General features: G+C 44.0%; 3 protein-coding genes across 6 annotated transcripts; 1 reads left to right on the forward strand and 2 right to left on the reverse strand.

Annotated features, from left to right (window-relative positions):
* The first annotated feature begins 577 nt into the window (after window positions 1–577).
* Window positions 578–4,244, forward strand: LOC109643097 (UDP-glucuronosyltransferase 2B20-like). 3 transcript variants are annotated; one of them, XM_020108107.2, is made up of 3 exons: window positions 578–759; window positions 1,287–1,414; window positions 2,459–4,244. In XM_020108107.2, the coding sequence occupies exons 1-3, from the start codon at window positions 632–634 to the stop codon at window positions 4,069–4,071; spliced, it is 1,869 nt and encodes a 622-aa protein (XP_019963666.2). In that variant the 5' UTR covers window positions 578–631; the 3' UTR covers window positions 4,072–4,244. The 3 variants fall into 3 exon arrangements, with proteins under 3 accessions (XP_019963666.2, XP_019963668.2, XP_019963667.2); XM_020108109.2 differs by lacking the exon at window positions 1,287–1,414 and having other exon boundaries at window positions 619–759; XM_020108108.2 differs by lacking the exons at window positions 578–759; window positions 1,287–1,414 and adding an exon at window positions 1,840–2,029.
* Window positions 4,245–6,510: 2,266 nt separating this feature from the next.
* Window positions 6,511–9,244, reverse strand: LOC109643098 (P2Y purinoceptor 1). Its single transcript, XM_020108110.2, has one exon. The coding sequence runs from the start codon at window positions 7,578–7,580 to the stop codon at window positions 6,633–6,635; it is 948 nt and encodes a 315-aa protein (XP_019963669.2). The 5' UTR covers window positions 7,581–9,244; the 3' UTR covers window positions 6,511–6,632.
* Window positions 8,045–21,773, reverse strand: ccn5 (cellular communication network factor 5). Of its 2 annotated transcripts, none has more exons than XM_069526196.1 (5): window positions 21,665–21,773; window positions 13,113–13,329; window positions 12,391–12,639; window positions 10,733–10,974; window positions 8,045–9,801 (listed from the first exon to the last, which is right to left on the reverse strand). In XM_069526196.1, the coding sequence occupies exons 1-5, from the start codon at window positions 21,680–21,682 to the stop codon at window positions 9,514–9,516; spliced, it is 1,014 nt and encodes a 337-aa protein (XP_069382297.1). In that variant the 5' UTR covers window positions 21,683–21,773; the 3' UTR covers window positions 8,045–9,513. The 2 variants fall into 2 exon arrangements, with proteins under 2 accessions (XP_069382297.1, XP_069382295.1); XM_069526194.1 differs by lacking the exon at window positions 21,665–21,773 and adding an exon at window positions 14,249–15,497.
* Between the last annotated feature and the right edge of the window lie 930 nt (window positions 21,774–22,703).

Genomic DNA, 22,703 nt, shown 5'->3' on the forward strand with positions numbered 1-22,703 from the left:
AGACGTGTGTAATTCTTGTAAATACCAGTGTCAATTCTGTACATTCTTACTTTTACTACTTACTTTTACTTATTTTTATACTTTGTTTTTTTGTTTTTTTACTTTAAATGAGTCAAGCACCTTTTAATTTCGTTGTAACTTTTACAGTGACGATGACAATAAAGTCTTATATTTAAAAAAAAAAAAGTATTGTGATCAGTATTTCACATTTCAGACAAGAAATGCATTGTAGAAAGTAGAAAGCTGCTCCTCCTCTCACAGTTTACTTAATCAGTAATATCCCTGGGAGCCCCAGGCTATGAGGGGGGGGGGGGTCCAGAATTCAGATTCCTTTACACCCACAGACCTTTTAAACAGTCATTAAAATATATATATATATATATATATATATATCCTACATTTATCAAAATGTTTGTTACTGCATTAGATCTCTTAGGGCTCGATTTTTTTTTTTTTTTTCATATTTCTTAGAAAATCCCACAAGTGAATGAAATCGTCTCCAGATGTGTTTGGCAGAAGCAACACAAAACAACGGGAACAGGAAAAAAAAAATCTGGGCGGAGAGTTGTTCGGGACGGGGCCTCTGCATGGCTTCACTGTGTTTCTGAAAAACAGGCAGCAGAATGGGCAGATGCAGGGAAATGCGGGGTTATACATTCACTTCTCTTCTGAACAGGGCTGTCGCATGATAAGGTCAAACACTGGCTTCTCCTCGGTTCAGCTGACGAGACAGAGCGTGAGGTTGCAGCGGCCCCGGAGGTAAGAGCAGACTTTACTCACAGACTGTGCAGAGTTTTAAACTGTTTATGCAAAATGTGTTTTCTAATGTGCAGATGATTCAGAGGCATTTCCTCACGTCACAGTTTCTTTATATAAACGGGGGCAGAGCAGCCTGTTGCTTCACACTCTGCATCTTCAACAAACTGCTGCTGCCAAACAACACCTCACACCTTCGGCCCAAGTTCAAACCACAAGCTTTCACCTCCTGTTGTTTTGTTTTTCTTGGATTTGAATTTGTCCTCAAACTACTCAAACGGTACATATCATCCTGTGAACGGCCGCTGCTCTAAATTCCATCGGATGATGTGATGATTTATTAGGCAGAAAATCTCCCTCCAGATGATTCTGGCTCCTGTTTGTCAACTTTAATTTGACTCGGACAAGATGAATATCTGCACATTTAATTATCCACAAGGACTTTGACTGGAGATTACTTAACTGTGACTTTGGGACTCTGTTCAAAGAGCGAACAGAAGCAGACAAATCATAAACTTGTTGTCTGAAAGGTTTGGGGAAGAGGTGGGAGCCAGGATCCACCGGAGAATGCCACGAGGCACTGACGACCCTAAACACGCAACACGTGGTCTTCATCAGGCATGTGAACAAGCCCGAGGCCGGAGGCAAACGTTGAAAGGTCAGAGACAAAGTTTGAGGAAACTTGTTTTGGACATCTGATCTGATTTCCACACAAGTATAGTGAAATTGATTATTTTATCAATGTGTGTTGGGACCTACTATTTGAGAACAATGTGAAGCCAAAGCCTTGACCACGTGTCTTCTTTGTTCTGAAGACAAAGCAGACATTCCAGAGCTCGGTCTCCCAGGGTGCTTCATCTTCACACCTGGGTGATAAACCTCACTGTGTGCCCCATGACCCAAGAGGTCACCAGGCCAATAAAAGCTCAGTTCGCCCTTTCTTCTTTCTACTCACTTCTCCTGGAGGAGAGCCGGGAATCTCTTTTCTACTGAGCTCTCCCGGAGGAGAAGGAACCTCTCCTGCTCGAGACATTATCCCTGATCCCTGGTGACACAACTGGGCTTAATAACTACACTCGGCTAAGCAAAGGACTGCTACATTCTTTTTCTTGTCATGTTTCTAAGTTTGATTTGAGTTGCTGTGATATTTTGGTAGTGAAGTTATTGGAAAAGCTAATGTTAGTTCTGCTGTGCTGAAGAATCAGACTCTTTCTTTGCATGCAACTAACTTCTTTCTCTCTCTCTCACACACACACACACACATCTGTGTATAGTAAGTACTACTTTATTATTTTCAAAACAAATGTTTTTCATAAGCGCACATGTTGTCTTTATTAATGTTGCATAAGTGTGAATTGTTCCAGCGTCTAAACTGTCAGATCCTTCAACTGTGTTTCACTACCGATGGTAAATTTGGTCACAATTCATATGTTTAATATCAATATAAAAGATTTTTCTGATCACGATTCTCATATTTCATATTAAATCTTATTTTCAAAGAATCCGTGAGAGGTGACACAGACATTTCCCCTCGCTCTTCCTCATGGTGACCCACTGTCTGCGTGTCGAGTGTCAGAAGATCGTACAGTAGAAAGATTTCTGAGAAAAGTTTAATAAATCCTGTAACAGGAGCTGTAGTTCTGTCTGTTGCATGTGTGAGCTGCAGATGTTGATTCATCCGCTTCTGTCTTTTCTTCTGCAGTGATGGAGTCACATCCAGCTCTGGCGTTCATCTTGCTGTTTTCAGCGACTCTGGCGTCCAGCTGCGATGGTGGGAAAGTGCTGGTCTACCCCGTGGATGGGAGCCACTGGCTGAACATGAAAATCCTGGTGGAGGCGCTGCATTCTCAGGGCCATCAAATCACGGTGCTGCGCTCCACCACCAGCTGGTACGTCTCCGAAGACTCACCCCACTACAGTTCCATCACCGTCCACCAGGAGCAGCCCCAAAACCTGGAGAGCCAGACCTTCATGACCTCTTTCCTCAATAAGTCTCTAGAGATCCGTCGACATCGAGGCTCTCTGTGGGCGTTCGTGGAGTTTTATAGGAACCTTTTTGAAATGGTGGGGGACAACCAGCATACTGTGGCGAATCTGGTCGCCAGCATCTTTGAGGATAAGAAGCTGATGCAGAAGCTGAGGGAAACTGGATATGACCTTTGTCTGACGGACCCTGCGTTTCCTGCAGGAGTGCTGCTGGCACATCACCTCCAGCTGCCCCTGGTTCTCAACGTGCGCTGGCTCTTCAATGGCGAGGCGCACTTTGCCATCGCTCCTTCTCCTTTGTCCTACGTCCCTCAGTTGTTTACTCACAGCTCAGACAAAATGGACCTTTTTCAAAGAATCGAAAATATAATCTATCATAGCATACTGGTGTACATGTACCACTACGTCTCAAATCCGCCCTACCAGGCTGTGTGTGATAAATATTTCGGAGAAGACGTCAACGTCATGTCTCTCATCCAGGGAGCGGATCTGTGGCTGATGCGAGTCGACTTCACATTCGAGTTCCCCCGGCCCACGATGCCCAACGTCATCTACATCGGAGGCTTCCAGGGAAAGCCCCCCAGGCCTCTTCCGTCAGATTTAGAAGAATTTGTGCAGAGCTCTGGTGAACACGGGGTGGTCGTCATGACTCTGGGGACCCTGCTGAACGACCTCGGCCCCGAGATATCAGAGACCATCGCCTCAGCGTTCGCCAACATCCCGCAGAAGGTAGTGTGGAGGCACACCGGGAAAAGACCGGTCACACTTGGAAACAACACCATGCTGGTCGAGTGGCTGCCTCAAAACGATCTGCTGGGTCACCCTAAGACCAAGGTTTTCGTCACGCATGGCGGCACGAACGGTATTTACGAGGCCATCTACCAAGGCGTCCCCATCCTGGGCATCCCTCTCATCTTTGACCAGTTCGACAACATGGTGCGTCTGAAGGCACGGGGAGTGGCGGAGATTGTTGAAGTGACCGCTTTGGATGTGGAGTCTCTGACAAGCGCTCTGAGGAATATCGTAGACCCGGAGAAGCCCTACAAACAGAACATGGTCAAACTGTCACAGCTTCACCGCGACAAACCAATGAAACCCTTAGACAGCGCCGTTTTCTGGATGGAGTTCGTCATGAGGCACCGGGGAGCAGCTCATCTGCGCACAGAGTCATATAAGATGCCTTGGTATTCGTACCATTGTCTAGATGTGATGGCAGTGATGGTTGCGTTCGTTCTCATAATCGCTGCGCTAGTTTGGGTTTCCTGTAGATGTCTCATCAGACGTTTCATACGGACCAAGACGTCCTCAGCCAAGTCCAAGAGGGAATAGAACAGTTGGCGCATATGAGTGCGTTGTGACGTCACCGTGACCTTTAACCACTGTAACCTCTCTGGTTCATTTGTGACCAGCCACACTAACTGTAGTTATGAGTGCACGCAGCTCTCTGTGCAGGCATATTCAGGTTTTTCTTCCTCGAAATAAAGTTGCTTTAACTTTCAGAACGGTTTGCTTGTCTTTGCTCAATCAGAATCTCATTCATCTTCAAGCTCTGTGCTTTAGCTGCCAGACCGACCACAGCTCAACAGAACAATAGATTTGATTTATTCTGTCTTCGGAGCAGAGGTTTGGACGGATTCTTCCCCCTGCAGATCAGCTGCTGTGTGAGAAGTGAGGTCCTGTGAAAAGGAACGTGCCTCTTCTGAGTGTCTTATATCTCCCGGTGTTGACAAAGGATTCATCTGATTATATTTTCCTCCAATGATGCAAACGACGGAATCCTTCCTCTGTTCTATAGAAACTGGGTCAGAATGACACATGGATAATACTGAAAATTAAAAACATCCCATCTCCAATCTTAAAGATTGAAGGATTTTTGTCTCTTTGTCCATGTCTCACCCTTCTTGTGAGTTCTGAGGAAATCACTTCTGTTCTATGTTATAATTCTGCTCACAACAAACCAACAGTGAGGGGAACGAGAATGAGGTTATCGCTTTAGTTTGTTTCAGGCTCCTCGTGTCGCGACGGTTTTAATCACACAAACTACAGGAGCTTGATATTAGTCATGTCAGCGCGCAGACATTTGGGTGATGAAGACGCCTCATCACTTTTACATTGGAAGGTAAGAGTCGCCCTCTGGTGGCAGAGGTTCAGCTTCAGGTCACAGGCCTCTGTGATCACAACATTCTGAGAACTTGAAAAGTGTTGAAAAAGTGTTTCACGGAAAAACATAATAATAATAATACGTCTAATCAAAGCCTAATAATGAGCAGAGATGATTTTCAGTCTAAATTTCTATTCGGCTCTAAAAGAAAGCAAAGTGCGGCTCAGGAGTCTGCTGACACAACTGTGACGATGTGATTCAAACATGTTGTTTGATATCGAAAGGTCCAACTCTCCGTCCCCTTTACGCAGGAGCTTCTGTTTTCATGTCTGTTATTTAGCAGCATTACACGAAACACGATGCAATGAGTTGTACGAGTCAGGAAACAACTCCTTGAATTTTGGTCTTTCACTTTTTCAAACATTGAGAGAAAGTCAAATGTTTGTCAAGTGTTTCATTTGTTTCGTTTACACACTGCACGTCAATCTCCCACAAGCTCCTGACTTCACTTTTCCACTTATGCAGACGTCTTTATGATGAACGTACAGATGTTTGAATTATTTATCTGCCTGTCACACCTGATCCTTTTTTTTTTTTGCTCTTCGTCATTGTGTAAAATGTTGTTAAGATCTGTCGGGTGTTGTTTAAAAGCTCTAAAGACATCAACAGATCGCATGTTGTTTACATGTTTTTAACACACGATGAGCACGACGTAGCGTGTTACAGGCCGGAGGGTCAATATTGATGCAAGTCTACAGCAAAATAACTGAATTCAAGTGTCCAGCTGTCGAGTCTCATAGGAGAGAAGGTCAGGCCTCATCAGAAATAATGAAATAATGATCATTTTGTATCGGCCAAGTAAACACGTCTTTATATTTTCATCGTCAGGTTCAAATCTCTGCACAGATCAAGAGAGGTTTCTGATAAGACAACTGTATCTCCTCAGATAAAAGCAGAACTCAAGCCTTGCGTCTTTCAGTCCTGCAAGTAGTCTTCAATTAAAAACTTTTCAAAACAAATGAATCAATTCGGTCGACAGAAACACCACGGTGCTTTTATTCTGAAAATGTCTGGCGTTTTGTTTTTCACAGAGATTCATCAGCTCAGCTGCGGGATTTTTTGCTTCACTACCTTGACATGACACACCGCCCACGTACATGTGTCAAATTAGTAAAATGACACACACACAAAAACCACCACAGAGAACGTTTCAAGAAATGAGAGTTTCTGTTTTAACCTTATGGATCTTTTGAGAAATCATCAGGGTTTTTTTTTTTTTAAATCACTCAACTATAGAAATGCAAATGTTTGACGTGTGTTATAAATGACTTCGGTGGAAATATTGACACCTGACTCTGCAGTTGTTCCTTTACGGTCTCAACGAGTTGAAATATTTTCTTCACCGACACGGTTTGTTGGGCGTTGATTTGACTTTTGTGCAGTTTGTCAGTTTGTCATTAACAGCTACAGCATCCTGCCCCGAACACAGGGCACAAATATGGTTTGATGTTCAGGCAGAAATGCGGCTTGAGTGAAACTCATCTATAATAAACATCCTGTTAAAACACATTCAGTCAACTTCTTGTGTTTGAAACTAGAGCAGCTTTGGCGTAGTCCCCTCACCACAAGTGTAACCGCAGCACATTCCTTTAGAATGAAACGAAACCTTCAGAACTGATTTATTTTTATTTTATTGTTAAAAGCAGTATGACACGTGGTTTTAAAAAGTGAATATCTATGTACATGAATACGCAGTACAACACAGATGATGCAATTGTTCATTTTTCATTTACAAGGATGAATTCGTGGTGAACAGGCGCTCCAAGGTTCGACGAGCAGTTTTCAGACCTGAGCAAGGGTCTTTACCTCCATGGAGGTACACCAGAGGGTTGAGGGCGCTGTTCAGACACACCAGGCCTCGGCTTATCTGATGAGCGATGTAAATGCTGTTGAACCATCTGCGGCATTCCTTCTGTTTGTTCAGAACTCTTGACCACATATTTAGGTTCTTGAATAGATGGTAGGGGGTGTAACAAACAGAGAAGAGAAGGACCAAAATCAACAACAACGTCAGGCTCCTTTGCTTCAGAACCTTGTCAGTGGTCTTTCTGGTGCACAGAATGAAAATCACATGTCCGTAGCAGCCCAGCATGATGAGGAGTGGGATACAAAACCCAATCAGTGCCCACCCCAGGCTGTACTTCAGGTAACCCTCCACAAACGTGTCATGTGTGGTCTCGAAGCATTTCCCAGTGCGGTTTACATACGTCTTGATGTAGAACATGTCTGGAATACTCTCAACAGCCACCAGCAGCCACACAAAGACTGAGATCGACACAGAATGAGTGAGAGTTATCCTTCCCAATACTTTCATCGGGTGAACAATAGCCAGGTACCTGTACACGCTGATGCACGTCAGGAAACCGATGGTGCCGTATAAATTTAGGTTGAAGCAGAACCTCGTTATCTTGCAGAATGTATCTCCAAAGATCCATTTACTCTCCAGGAAGTAGTAAACCACCAAAAATGGAAGCGTGAGCAGGTACAAAACATCTGCAAGACCGAGGTTGAGCACAAAAATGTTGACGTTGCCCAGTTTCTTCCAGTTGTGCTGCAAAGACTTCAAACCCCATCCGTTGGCAACCAGGCCGACGATGAAGACCAAGATTAAAACAGGAGGCAGGAACCTGCCGGTAAAATCAAAGCTCACACGAGGACAAGAGGTCGTGTTCGCCATCTTCTGAGCTGCAGTGCCTTCTCCTCGTGCTGATCTACGCTGCACGTTCACTCCAGAGACTTCTGGTTTCACACATCTGGTCTCCGTGCTTTCATTTACTGTATGTGTCTGCACTTGCTTGAATCCAGGAAACCACGCCAATGAGATGTGGGTGGTGTAATGATCAGGGAGTGACACACTGATGAAGCCTGGTGCACTGCTGGTTAGACCTGGTTTACAGGCAGTTAACAGACAGGTGGACTGCTGGACTGTGTTTCTCTCTTAAGCTCCTGAGGCAGAGGGACCCTGCACTGAATACTGAGAGTAATTTTACTTTCAACTAATTTTATTACAGATTTCTTTGCACTTCTTTGTACCAGCAGATGTCAGGATGTCACAGATGAAAAGTTCTACTACAAGTTTAAGGTTTTTAAGGTGAACACATTCTGAACAGCTCATTACAGGAGGAAGAAGGACGTAAAATGTTTGGAAAAGGCATTTCAAACTTTTAATGTGTGACTACTGTAATGAAATGAAAGACAAATTAGTGATAATAAAATTCATCGGGAGAATATTGACATTATTAACTATACATGAAGAAACGAAGTACAGAAATATTTACAGCAAAACAGTAAAATAAGAAAAGTGCAATGTCACATGACAGCAAACACACCCACACGCACCCACACACACACGCACACACACTAAACTAGACAAGTTCAAAGTTGCATTGATCTGTCAACACAAAGGTTGGAGTCATTCTGCAGGATTTCTATCACACACAATGTAAATACGTCTTTAAAAAATGTCTTCATGACCAAAATAGCGTCAAGACCAACTGTCAAAAAACAAGATATAATTATTGAGACTCAATCGGCCCAAATATATGAGAATTTAATTCACTGGTTCAGTTCTGATGTTTCCAGTCGTGAAACATCAGAAGAATCAGAGTCCAACTTCTAAAAGTCAAATGTGTTTTTAATCACATCAAACCTGCACTTACACATTAAACCAGTTTGAAACTTTCACTTTTCGCTCCCTGCTTCTTTTTAGGATTTTTTGAAATGTTACTTTTAATCTCGGGTTCATGATCTGGAACCTTTCTCATTAAAAAGGTCGCAGTGTCTCTGAGCAGCTTTATCAGTGCACGTCTTTCAAAACAATCTCAAAAACCCACTTTTACTTTGTGGGTTATCTACTTTTTACAGCTGATTTATAAAACCATCAGTCAAACGGATCAACCGACGTCAGATGTGGGAGGTGATGGAGTCGAGCTCAGCCGCAGACAGCTGATCCACTCCTCTGCATCAGCTGGTGAGGCTCGTATCCAAGCTGCTTTAGCTGCCGACTCCTCCAGCCTCCACTGCAGCGCCACATCACACCCACCTCCACCCACCTCCACCCCAGCTCCTCCTTTTCATACGGACTCTGGCCTCATCGACGTCACGTGCGGTCTTTGATGCTGCTCTGATCTGTGTTGTGGTCTTTGAGCTGCGGCTGAGCGTGGAGCAGAGCCAAACCGCCAAATGTTACCAACTGCAATTATCGAAATCTAATTAGTTCTGATGAGAGCGGGCCCTGTCTGCGCTGGTTTGGAAGTTGTGGCGGATTAATTGGTGACATGAGGTCATGGAAAGTGAGCGAGAGAGGAGAAAATAAATCACATTAATAATAAATCAGAATGAACTCTTTCAACCTGTTTCAACCGCGTCTGTTTTGTTTTTCCACTTTTTGACTTTGTTTTGAAAAGTGCTTTGTTTCCGCAAATAAAGTTTGGTCACTTGCTTGAGAGTAATGAAGCAGTGACCAAGTGCAGACTGAGGTTGTCCCTGCAAAGATTTGTCTTTCAATGTCCACTGATGAGAGGACGCCTCCTGCGGATCCTGTGGATGATGAATACAGTTTCTCCTCTAATCAGCGAAGTGTCTCGGTCCTCTGTGCTGCTACGGGCCGATCAGGGCCTGTATCCCCACAGGGCCGGGTTCCTGAACGGTGCGTAGGGGCAGCTGTTGTGACAGACACACGAGTGGATCATCATCACAGCCCGCTGCCGCAGTCTGCCGCTGGGGCAGCTGAAGGTCACCACGGCGGTGGTGGTTTGGTACGGCGTGCAGCAGCGAGAGTCCGTGCACTGTCCGCAGTACCGGAGGCTGTGGGCGCGAGTGCTGTAGCAGCCCTGGTGAACGAGCCGAATGGGGCCCGGTGACGTGTAGCTGGCCTTGCACCGCCCCTGTCGCCCCCACTGGGAAAACAGCACGCACACACACACACACCAGATGAGATTAACCCACTCACGATATCTAGGTATTAATCAGCGTGTGTGTTTAAGATATAAAATTTCAACAACGTCACAATGGTTTTATTCACTGAATCATGTGCAGAGTTCTTAAAATGTCACATCTGGCCGTGCTGGAAAACCCAGGTGACACTCAGACACAACTGTTTTCTTTCTGTTTATATATCTGGGCATGGCAACGAGTTTATTCCAAATAAAATACAGTTCAGGTATTGTTAAAGTTTTGTAAGCTGGTAAATATTAGAAAAAAAGCAAATGTTTATCTGAAGAAAGAGTCCAAGTTTCCCGTTTCATCCAGAGCTTTCTACAGACAGTGACTGAAAACCCCCAAAAATAAAAGTCTTTTTTTATTGGTGCTCAGTTTAGGTTTTGCTCCAAATGTAGTTCTACTTCTAAGGAGCTCTTGTATGATGTAATTGTGAGTTTCTTTGGAACAGTCAGTTCACCACAGTCACAAAAACATGTTTGCACACCTCCCTGTGCAGAGTCTAACCTGTCCGTCTTTAACAAATCTAAAAATCTCCGCTTCCCCTGAGCGTGGTGTTTTGACATTTACGACAAATGAAACCAAAACTCTTTTTCGCACAACCACATAATTAAGCAGAGGGAGTGTGTGTGTGTGTGTGTGTGTAAAATAAGATCCTTAAATGTGCTGCTTCACCATAAATGTACTGCAGCAAAGAGGGAAATGTGAAATACACACACACTAAAGGTAATAAGAATAGAAATATAAAATATGGAATTATGTACAGAGAACGTTACAGTGCTGCACGTTCATGAAATTAAAATTGAATGGATCATTGCAGAGTTTAATTAGTTGAAACCTCTCCACTGGGTGCAGTGTGTGTATGTGTGTGTGTGTGTGTGCACTGCTCACCACGCGATTGCTGGACGCCGGCTGAGCTGCACGGCAGGGCCTCACTTTACAGAGTCGAGTCTCCATTTGCAGCTTGCAGGCAGGATTCTGGTTGGAGACCCGCGTGGAGACTCCAGCACCACAGCTCTGGGAGCAGGCGCTCCACTGTGTGCTCTGCTCCACACAGCTGGAGGGAGACGGGACCAGTTTGTTCAGAGGATGATCCCGTGGCAGAGCGGGCCACAACCTGTCGGGCCTCCTGGCTGCAACCAGATTAAAAAAAAACAAGTATTGAGAGGAGCCTGATAGGAGAGACAGATACTTGTGTTAAGAACTACTCAAGTAAAAGTAAAAATACTGATTCAACCTCTTTACTCAAGTTATAGTATGAAGGTAAAAAGTTCCCCCCAAAAGGTCATTTCTAAAACTGTGTCCGTGCAAAGCAAACTGAGACTCATGTCACACTAAAAGTAGGAAAACTTAAACCATTGTTACTTCAAATAAAATTAAAAAACAATAAACTATAAACATCTTTATGTTCAGGGTGAACGGGCCAGAGGGGCAGTACACACATTTATTCAAGATGAGGTTGATAGAAGTAGGTGCTGTACTTCTGTGCTCCAGTAAATATCTTCCAGTAACTCTAATGTCTCATGTGAAAACTTCCACTCTAATAATGCTCTGGATATTTGTGAATATAAAAAATCCACAACACATTTTCCTTCTTCCCAAAACAAACATGTAAAAGTCACAATAATCAGCTGATTCATGACAGGACTCGTATTCAAGAACAAAATGTTCCTTTGCTGTTCTCATAATATAGTTTGACTCAGTGTTTGGAATTCCAGATGTTTTATAAGAGCGGCTTAATTTCCCTAACACACACACACACACACCCCCCTCTTCAAATGAAGTCATGTAGCCTCCACTTAGCTTCATGTGCTTAATTGTCTCACAGCTGCGGTCGCTTGTTGTTATAGGAAACTGGAGAAATGTTTTGACTTTTCCAAAGAAATCTGTGTTATATTTGGACGTTGGGAGTTTTCCTCAGCCCGGTCGCGCCCTGGTTTAATGCAGAAATGCTCCAGTAAAAACTTCCAGACATGACCACCAGTGACAAAGCTCATGGGGATGAAGGAGGGATCGCTCGGCCATGTGGACCGATCGTCGTCACCGAGCAACAACTGAAGCGGAGGGAGTCGCAGGGTGTGCGGAGACGTTTCTGGCAAAGACGCTGGAAAATATGTGGAAACACCTCGTGCATCAGAATACAACTACTCAATATAAAGAATAGTTCAACGCAGCTTTTCTCACTGAGACAAGATCAATAAAAGGTCAAATACAGGAGAGCTGCACACTTCCTGTTGTTGCCGTTGATTCAAAACAGGCTGCGTTTCGTCTCGAGGGCGCTGGCGAGGAAGTAAACGGCTAAAATAATTATTTACACCTGCTTCAAAACAAAACACCACATTTTAGAAAATGTTCTAACCTCTTAAAGAACGATATCATTGTTACTTTGCCACATGCACATCAGTCTTTGTCTTCTGGTTTTCATGGGTTCTTTCACTTCTGGACCAACTCGTGAGCGCCCCCTACCCAACCCGGGAAGTTGTGAGAGCGGAAGTTCTCCCTAGAAATTCTGTGGGTGAAGTTACACGTGTATTAAAACATGTGTTTACCTGTGATAGCGTCCTGAATGACCGTGTTCTCCAGGTTCTCACACACCCATTCTTTGCAGCATTTCCCCGGCAGGTGGACGAATTGTGGCTCGGGACAGTCCGGAGTGGGAAGACGGCCGGTCAAGGGACAAGCCGGCACACAGGTCACACCTCCACCCCTGCAGTAGCAGTACGAGTGGCAGGAGGGCTGGAACGACTGGCCGTCCTGGTACGTGATGCCGTTCACCTCACAGCTCAGATCCTCCGGACCTGAGGGAAGCAGAGAACCGAGGATTGAAGTGGGAACAGGAAGTGAATGGATGAAGTCAGGGGAGGAGAGAGTGGAGGGAGGTGGGTAGATGGATGGATGCAGGGGGGACACGGCAGAGGAAAGTGAGGACACAGTGACTGCTGTCCCTGCCAATGGTTATATGTAGTTATATGGGAAACCAGGCCTCTCTACTGGGAGACTGTGAATCTGTTTTTCAATGCACGAGTGATGTCCCTGCAATTTATCCCGTTCACAGACCGGTCATTAGAGGGAAGTGTCAACAACAGCCCTGGAATTAGAGGCTGAGATGTTTCGAGCTCTGGCAGAGCACCGCCGCCCATCAGGCCGTCCTGCTCAGCTGAGCAGACTCTAAACATTTACTGTGTTTGTCCCGCTCACGCAGAGCGGCTGAACATCTTCCACCCCCTCCCTGTACGTCCTCTCCTCCATCTCACCCACAGGAGACACTCACCGACACACTCCCCGGGGTCGCCGGGGAAGCTGGCGCTGTAGTCGCACCGCAGGCCTCGCCGGCCGTCGCAGGGGAACACCTCGGTGCAGGACTCTCCTCGCTGCCTGGCACACACCTGGCAGCACCGGCAGCCGTCCAGCACCAGGGCCACTCCTGCCGGGCACTGCGGGGGAGGACTGGGGCAAAGGCAGGGCCGGTCACACAGCTGGGACAACACCTGCAGGGACAAATAACTAAAACCTCAGTCCTCAAGTATCAGGAACTAATTGATCTCATTATTTTCACAGCAGAAAAAGAAAAGAGTTATAGTTTTATTTGAAACTGAACGTCTGTATCCATCACTGCCAACGACATGTTTCTGATGGAGCCAAAACGGGCACAAAGTCAAAAGTTCGAGTTCATGAAGTAGCCAAAGTTAAAATCATTACAGGAACATGACACGCTGGTCATGTGAGAAACATTCAGACATCCGGTGTCACAACAGTTGTGTCTCGGCACCGGGTGAATAAATGATCACATCAAGACTCTGCTGCAGTCTTCTCCTGCACATTTCAAAATGTATCCGGCAGAACAATAAGGTGCAGGCAAAAAACGAAATCACGCTTCCTCTAAAACACACACAACCACACACAACCACAACCACACACAACCACACACAAAGTGGTGTCTTCGTGACTTCAGACGACGTTACACTGACGTGCATTCATTTCCTGCACACACAGTCTAACATCAACCATAGTTATTACTAACCTAACCGATAACCTCGACCTAGATTTTAAACATGTCTTCACATTATTCAAAGGAAGACAAGTCCCCAGAATGTGACAAATATAAACAGACACCTGGACCACACTCCCACACACACACACACACACACACACACACACACACACACACTCCGTGACTTCAGAGGACATTACTCCAACAAACCTAAAAAAAACTTCAAACATGTCCTCATCTTAAAATTCAATGATTTGCATTATGTAAATTAGCTTTTTATCCCCATGAGGAAGACAAGTCTCCATAATGTGACAAATATAAACAGAATGAAAAGACTGGACACACACACACACACACACACACACACACACACAGATAATCACTCAGAGGTAACTATAAGCCGGAGCAGGCCTCACCTGTGTCGCCACACTCAGCAGCACAGCCACAGCAGTCACACAGTGGCACAGCCGTCGGTCCATGGGGGCTGGAGTGTGTGATGGCGCTCGCTCTGTCTCACTGGCCTGTGATGACGGTGTGGTGCGACCACTGCAGCTGTTTGCTCACTGCTCACTCTCGCGCCTGCTGACATTTATAAAGTCTGGACTCTGATGTCACGGGCTGACGACCGTGTAAACAGTCACTGGACCGGCATCTGAAATGTTTCACATTCCTCCTCCCTGTTGCCCATTTCCACTCTCACACACACACACACACACACACACACAGCCTCCACTCTTTCCCCTCTTTTTCCTCTCCTCCCTCTCTTTCCAGTCTTGTGGCGCTCAGAGTTTACACAGCTTAACGCGAGCTGAGGGGAGAAAAATACATTAGCCCAGTTGTCTACGAAGTCAAACAACCTCCGGGGGGCTTCTGTGCTGAAGGTTCTGATTTGGGCCGATGAGATTTGATCCAGCTCTGATCTTTTGGTTAAAGACCAAGTTAATGTTTAATCCCAGAACCTCGATCACTCCTGAAACCCTGAGACTTTAGACTGAATCCCTCTCTGGTTTCCATGATGTCAGGGCTACATGTCTGAGCTGCACATGAACTTGACTCTTTGTGATTTCTTCTGCTGGAAGAGAAGAACTCTTCAGATGCCTTCAGAGCGCACAGCTATCATTACCCCAAACACTGTGTGTGTGTGTGTGTTGTGTCTGTGACTCCCACCGGAGTCTCGAACAGGCCTTTACTAAATGTCTCACATTTTATAGTTGAGATATCTAACTAGTCAATCCACAAATGTCTGTCTCAGTCAAATTTGGTGGGATTTGGACACGATGCCTTTAATTAGGGCTGTAAACTCTTCCCTGCAGATAAACCAGGGAGGATGAACACAAAGTTTTCTAACTTCAGTCTGCACCACAGACTGTTTATAAGAATCTCTGCACAGAGTTAAATTAAAAATGACAGTGTATTGTAAAAGTAATGACAAGGAGTAATTCTGAAGAAGCAGTTTTCACAAGATTCTGGTTTGTTGACCTCATGGTGGCGCTAGAGCAATCATTTTTTTCTGGTGTTGAGCTGTAAAGTGTTTAAAACTGTTGGTTTGTTGGATAGAAAACGTTTTTTTTTTTTTTAACGTTTGAATCCGAGGACTGGAGCCACTGAAACACAAAGAAATCCCATTCACGGTCAAAGGAATTCAATCAAGAGAAACACGAGACGCTCGGTGCTGGGTGGGCACCGAAGACGAGTTATAAATAGAAGGAGACAGACAGGAAGACAGAAGAGGAGGAAGGAATGTGTGTCGCAGGCAGGTGGGCTCCAGGTGGACAGCCAGTACATACTATACATTACAAATACAGCTCACTGCGGAACAGACACAGTTAGTCTCCCGTCATTAAGCTCCGTCTGTGAGAATACTACAGCGTGAGAGGGATGTAGTCAAGTCAACAACTGCAGCCAGAATCAGTCAGAGTGAGGTCACATCTGCCAACTCAAACCAAAAGAAGCAGAGAAGGCTCAACACAGGGTTTTTTCCAGACGTCGGAAAGTTCCCAGACAGTAAAGAGTCACTCTCACTTTTGAAGAAACTTCCAACTCCTGTACAATGACCCTCATTCAGTCGGGGCCCACATATTGTTTTGGTATGTGATGGTATGCAGGGAAAGCCCTGTTGATTCACAAATGCCAGAAAATTGCAGGTCAAAGTAACGAAAATATTATTTGTCCCGTGAAGAACGAACATATCTAAGTGGTGAAAGAGGAGAAAATCGCTCGTCCAAAATCTGTCGCTGTGGAGTAAAAAATGTCTAACACATGTTCCGAGAAGTTGTCCGACGGCCCAGAAATACCTGGACGACTCAGCCGAGCGAAGATTGTTGTAGCGATACTCAGAGGTGACACTCTGCTAAAGTTATGCAGAGATTAAATCACATTCAGTGGAAGTGGAAACCTGCAGTTCTGTTCTGAAGACGTTTGTTGAAGGTAGTTTCACAGAGAAATCCGACATAAGAGATAATAATTAATGCTCACATTCCCACGGTCAATTAAGAAACTCCAATTAACCCCAATTAATCTGCATGTCTCTGGATTCAGCTGTGGCGGAGGTTGATTCTGAGGTGAAAAGGTACAGAGGTGAAAGACGATCCAGCAGTTCCCTCCAACGTTAGCACAAAGACATTAACATTTAGCTTAGGCAGATAGAATTTAGCCAGTGTAAACTATATACAGTCACCCCCCTGGTGGCTGGACGCAGTATAAGTTATTTAATAATTATTTTTCCAAAAGATTTGAATTGAACAGAATTAGAAAAAAAGACATTTGATAAAAATCCCAACATTGGGGCTCAATCCTTAAATGAATAATTAACATAATATATTAAAATGACTAAAATAAAGACAAGTGTGTTAAAGTAGTGTGGAATAAAAACTACATTAAGAAACTACAATAAAAGAAAAATAGTAATAGTTGAGATAAAATATATACTAAAGTAAAAGCAGTTAATAATGATTAAAGAGTAGTTGGTAGTCAGCTTGTTAATGAACAGTGAGTCTCATCTTTTATTCATTAAAATGGCCAAACAAGTAAAGTTATAGAAATGAGTTCTGATCCCCTGAAAACAAAGCAGATTAAAAACAGTTTCCACTTTGGTTCTGGAGAAAAGTGACGGTTCGACAACCACAACATCTTCCGTCACCTGCCACATCTCAGCCTCTGCTTTTTACTTTGTGACTGTGACCTCAGAAAGCCCAGAACAGTAATGTCTGCCAGTTTGTGGGTTTGGCTGATGCCAACTAGCCTCTGACAGGTTTGAGTGGCACTCGGAATAAAAAGGAAGTGGCCTCTAGCAAACACACATATATATATATATATCTAATCTCCTCACAAGGATAAATCTAACACAACAGGCGGAGCAGCTCCAAGTGCACTTGGTAATCTGTGTCTGAGGTTTTGGCATCCTGACTTGCAGAAAGCTTTCCGGAACATGTTTTTGCTGCTGGCGCACGGCTTAGCCAGACGCGCAGGTATCCTCTCAGTGAGGACGTTATATTAGCCACGACTGTCGGAACAGTCAGACGTAGACAAAAAAAAACATGCAAGAGGTTTGCAGCCTTCAGTCAGGAAGCACGTGTTGAGTTGTAGTCTGCTCCTGATGTTGATGCACCGAGTGGGACTGACTCATTGTTCCAGGAAGGGTTCTGCAGAGGTAATGTAATGACGGGCACCACTGGATCACCACCACACCCTGCAGAGGTCGCAGACAGAGCCGTCTGTATCCATCACAATAAATGTTTGAAATCCACTTGGTCTGTTCCGTCTGCTTCTCTTCCGTCTCTCTTCATGACTCCTTCAACAAACCTCAGCTCAAATACTTTCCTGGTACACCGACATTGGATTTTAAATTATTCATGAAAGCCAGCACTCTAGATAAAGTCATCTGGACTTTGAAATCAAACAGCCGAGCTAAACGGCTGGAACAGAGCGTGAAGCTTCATTTACTTGAAGTTTTAAACGTATAAAACGTTTCACAGGGAGGAAAAAGACAAGACGAAGACTGAAGGGAATGTTCGGATGGAAAAGTTTCCTCACATTTACATAATGAACAGCAGCAGAAGAACTTTCACCACGGAGATGTCCAGGTGTTTCCTCGGAAAACAGGAGGAAATCCTATAGGTGTGGAGGAAATATTCAGCTCAAACTGTTCTGAGGGGGCTAAATATATCGAGACATGATTTAATTCCACCTCACCACTCAGCCAGAGACTAAATATGGTAATTACCAAAATTCCACACGGCAGGAGACTAAAAATGTCCCAGAACTAAATTGAAAACCACAAAAGGGAAACATACCAGAGAGGAGGAATTTGTTCAAGAACTGATTGTGTAAGTCCTTTGTGCATGTGTGTATTACTGCTGTTCATATGATGGATGTGTCAAGATGTGGTCCAGATGTGTGCAGCTGTAGCAGGACACACACACACACACACACACACACACACACACACACACACGACCACGGCTCTTCCAACGCAGATGACTTTGGCCGCAGCCAAAATGTTTTCCCTAAGATGACACTCAGATTCCAGGCATTCCAGCTCAGTATGTGAAAATCCGACGGTGTTACCACAGGAACACCCGGAGCAGACGACAAGAGCATCGTCCCGACCAAAGGTCACCTCCTGACGCACACAAGGTCACCGCTGTGTCGGGAGCGACAAAAGAAAAGCCGGGATCACCCAGACAGTCACTCTTCGATGTGTCAGAGCACACGCTCCATCACAACCAGACCAATGTTGCTCCGGTGACAAAAGATTTCAAACGCAGCTCCAGTCACAAACTGAAATATCTCTGATATTTAATATCCAGACTTTGAACAGTCCCTTATTCATTCCACAGAGGAGGTTATGTGTTCATGTGTTTGTTTGCATGATAGTTTGCAGGATTATGGAAGAGCTACTGCGGATCACCACAAAACTTAGTGGAAGGATGTGGTATGTGTCAGGGAAGAACCCATTAAAAGTTGGTATGTATCCAGATCAGGGGGCAGATCCAGGATTTGTTTTTCCTCTTATCTTTGAGATTATGAAATAAGGACATGTTTTCACAATTTACTTTAATTTATGAGAGTAAAAATCAGGAATGTGAAGGGAACTGATATTTATGAGTGTGTACAATTATGTGCCGACCCTAAGAAAAACCTGGATCTAGTGAATTTGAATGTTTCATAAGGGGACGGAGGTAGGTGTTCTAGATTTGAAATGTGGTGCCGACAACAGGTGAATGTTTTCACATATCCAGTGAACATCTAAAAACAAACGTGCTGCCATGAAATCGAGATATTCACCAAAAGCCTGCAGAACTAATGACCCTCCCATCCCACTGGTGATACACAGCAGCATGTTTCATCCCACTGACACACTGGATGTAACGAGCTTTACATAAACTCGACTTGAAGTCTCATCACCCGGTCACCGCGTCGCCCCGGTTCAGGGTTCAGGAGGTTGTTTGCAGAGCCGATTGCTGCAGCACGGTGCAGAAATAACCTCCTGCATTCGCTGACACGCCAAAACCAACAACACATCCATTTCTAGCTCCGCTTACTAAAAATGAACCAGAACAAATAAATAAGCGACAAGGGCTCGGTTCATGGACGAAGCCACTTCCTAGCATGGCACACAGCGTCTGTATTTTTAGTGGAGGTTGACGCCAAGTTCAGGTGAAGGAAAGATGGTCTGCAGAGAGACGGAGATGTCTGCAACACAGGGAGACCACTGAGGATGGTTATCAGGCTCAAGTCCCTGCCGCTGAATGCATTCACACATTAACAGTCTCCTGGAACGTGCTCGACCCTTCATCTATTTTCGGCTTCACACTTTGTGCTGGTGCAAAGTGTAATTCGGTGCAATTTGAACATGTGATACGTTCAGTATTAATGAAATTAGAATTAAAGGTGACGTCTTTGGATAAACCGCAGCAGCGCGGGGCGACAACTGGGTCAAACTGAAAGTCCAAATCGCAACCAGATCATTAAAGATAATTTATTTATCTTTATTTCACCACTTTTAACTGACACAGTCATTCACGGATGCTGATCTCCATCACGGCATCAACATTCGTAGAATCACTTTCCAACAATTTCTCTTCAAAGTAAAAGCATAATGCTCCTTTTTCTGCAACGCTTTATATCGTGCTGAATTACAGAGCATTTATTTTGAAAAGCTGTGAGCTTGGGTCTTAAATAGATGACAGATAAACCGGGTAGGATGAACACAAAGTTTCCGAACTTCAATCTGCACACAAACAATAAACAGTGACAGGAGATGGTAGAAGAGTTTGAGGACGACTCACTAACGACGAGGAATAAATCTGAAGTGTCAACACCCGAGAGAAAAGAACACAACTTTACAAACAGACACGTTTAAAAAGATTCAGCTCACGTTTGCATCATTGATTCTTTTTTTTTTTTTATCCACAGACTAAATTATTCCAGTCAACGTCCAGACACGACATCAGTAACATTTCGGATAGTCAGCTCGGGGAGATGGACAGACAGTCTGGGACTCGTCTCGGTAACTCAATGACATGTGAAATGGTTCAGTGACGGAATGAAGCAGCAGCTGCCAGCGTGTGTGGGAGACGTCAGGATGTAATCTGGAAACAGTCTGTGAGCGAGCAACGTGACTTTTCACAATTATTGTAGAACTGTTTGTTTTCAGCTTCTGGTAAAGGTCAAGATTTCAGAGTTATGTGTGAGATAAATGTTTCTTCACGTTTTTACAGTTGACTGAGACACTTTCTTCCCCCCTTAATTCATGTAACACATGTACTAATAATAATTATCACATTTCTTCAATTCAAGTTTAGCTGCATCCCACAATGAAGATCCTGAAATTTGTTTCTCTGTGAGTTTTCAATCGAATGCATCAACGGAGGGAAAAGAAAAGTAAGAAGCGAGGGAAACGTCCCCTTATGTAACTTAGTGTGGAAGTTTGTAAACAGCAAGACGTCACAGCCCCTGAACCACACACTGCACACACAGGTTACTTTTAAGAAACAGAGACCTCTAGTGGTCAAAATAAAGAAGCTTCCATCTCATCACAGCTGCCTGATCTTATTTCTGTTGATGCTCGTCCTTATCGTTAAAACCAGACTTCAGGGGAAGGATGTGGTTTGGGCACAGAGAACACAGGACCTTACATTTAGTCTCTGAAAGCGTGATTATTTATTTCACCATCGTCACTGATTTCTCTGAGAATAATTCATGAATCTTGATTTTAAAAACAATAAGACATATTTATTTTAGGGTTCGTGAAATGTGGTGCAAATCCAGATAGAAATCTAGATTTGAATGAGGTCTGTACTGAGAGACATTCTGGTTACAGTACGTTTTGTTTTTTTATGACCACGACACAAGCAGAGTGAGACGACATGAACAACCCGTCGTCTCGGGAATTTGATAACTTCAAGTCAAATAAAAGAAATATACAGTGAGCGTTCTTACTTTTAAACAAACAAACAGCAACGTAACGACTAGTAGGGCACACGCCTCGTCCAGGGCCCCTTAAATTAGGACGAGCCACAAAGTCAAGGCCATGTTACATTTCACAAGTACACATAAGTTACAGGTTCTGTTTGTTACCATAACTTGGCTGAAACAAGCCTTCACCCTGTTTCTAAATCTACTAAAGATCCAGATTCTCATTTGGAGCAGCACAAAATTACACAAACTCATCAACCAACTTAATATGTCATCAGGATTTAAACACAATCCTCTGATCAATCGGTCGGAAAAAGAAATGTACACAAACAAAACTTTAAGAGCTCTTCCCAGACCCAGAAGTTTGATCCTGCTAACGAGCAAACAAACAACTGCAGGTTAATTATCAATACCTTACTGAGATAATACATCCAGAGCACAGTGGTCAGCAGGAAACATAACTTCAGGTGACGTCACATGACGCTGCAGCAAACACAGGAAGAGAACAGGCCTCATCCAGACCTCTTGTTAGTTCAGGTGCAGCCTGATAGGTTGAGAGGTGAAGTCCCGCCTTCCCGGGACTGGGCAGGAAGTCAGGTGTTCAACTCAAAGGAAATAAAATGTCCAGAAAATATAAGTGAAAAGTTTTCTAGTGTTGAAATGTTTCTTGATGTTGTTTGATGTTGGAGACTAATCCACTCGTGTAATGGAAAATTTTAATTTGCATATGACCTTAGCTTGAACTCTTTCCTATTTCTGATCAATGCTCGTGAGCTGCGTTCAACAATAACTCATATAGAAACAGTTGTGCTCGTACAAGAGGAACCGTCTGGTGTACGTGCAGACGGACGATTCAAAACTAGACCGATACCTTTTTTTTTCTTTTTTACATTTAACTAACAAATAAAAAAATAATGAGTGTTGCCCAGTGCTTGGAAGATGATGATCCTCTTGTCGACCACGATCTGTGCAGCTAGCAAGCTTCTTCTTTCATGCAGAAGCAGGAGCAGACAGCTTCCTGTTTCAACCAGACGACAGGTGGCTTCAGTTTTCATGAGATAGTTATCTCTTGTGTTTCCTATTTACTGTATAAAACCTTCTCCTTTCACTATTCGAGGTGTTCCGCTCCTCTGCAGAGCTTTCTAGTAAAGACCCAAAGATAATCGAGAAACTCTTTATTTCAGATCTCAGAGATAAATTTCTAATATCCACTTACACTTACAGCCGGTTGGCTTATGGGTAAAATAAAAACATTTGTTTTCAGACGTGAGTTTACACAACAGGCGATGGGGGGGTGAAATCTGACATTTGTGAGCGAATTAAAAGTCCATCATTACTTTCTAGAATCTTGTAATGTGCGTTTTTTCCTCTCAAATGATGTGTTTTTATCATTTTCTCATCACCTTTTGTTTTAATGATTTTATTATTTTAAAGTCCCTCAGCTGCTCTTAC

The sequence above is a fragment of the Paralichthys olivaceus genome, chromosome 6, assembly GCF_024713975.1.
Source record: "Paralichthys olivaceus isolate ysfri-2021 chromosome 6, ASM2471397v2, whole genome shotgun sequence".
NCBI classification, from domain to species: domain Eukaryota; kingdom Metazoa; phylum Chordata; class Actinopteri; order Pleuronectiformes; family Paralichthyidae; genus Paralichthys; species Paralichthys olivaceus.

Bases quoted from the DNA above. Each gene is read 5' to 3' on its own strand.
- ccn5 (XM_069526194.1), bottom strand. From the start codon at position 14,311: ATGGACCGACGGCTGTGCCACTGTGTGACTGCTGTGGCTGTGCTGCTG. The intron at 12,640-13,112 runs GTGAGTGTCTCC...TGCTTCCCTCAG, and splicing joins CGACCCCGGGGAGTGTGTCG to GTCCGGAGGATCTGAGCTGT. The intron at 9,802-10,732 runs GTGAGCAGTGCA...CTGTTTTCCCAG, and splicing joins CGGCGTCCAGCAATCGCGTG to TGGGGGCGACAGGGGCGGTG.
- LOC109643098 (XM_020108110.2), bottom strand. From the start codon at position 7,580: ATGGCGAACACGACCTCTTGTCCTCGTGTGAGCTTTGATTTTACCGGC.
- LOC109643097 (XM_020108107.2), top strand. From the start codon at position 632: ATGCAGGGAAATGCGGGGTTATACATTCACTTCTCTTCTGAACAGGGC. The intron at 760-1,286 runs GTAAGAGCAGAC...GTTGTCTGAAAG, and splicing joins AGGTTGCAGCGGCCCCGGAG to GTTTGGGGAAGAGGTGGGAG. The intron at 1,415-2,458 runs GTCAGAGACAAA...TTTCTTCTGCAG, and splicing joins CCGGAGGCAAACGTTGAAAG to TGATGGAGTCACATCCAGCT.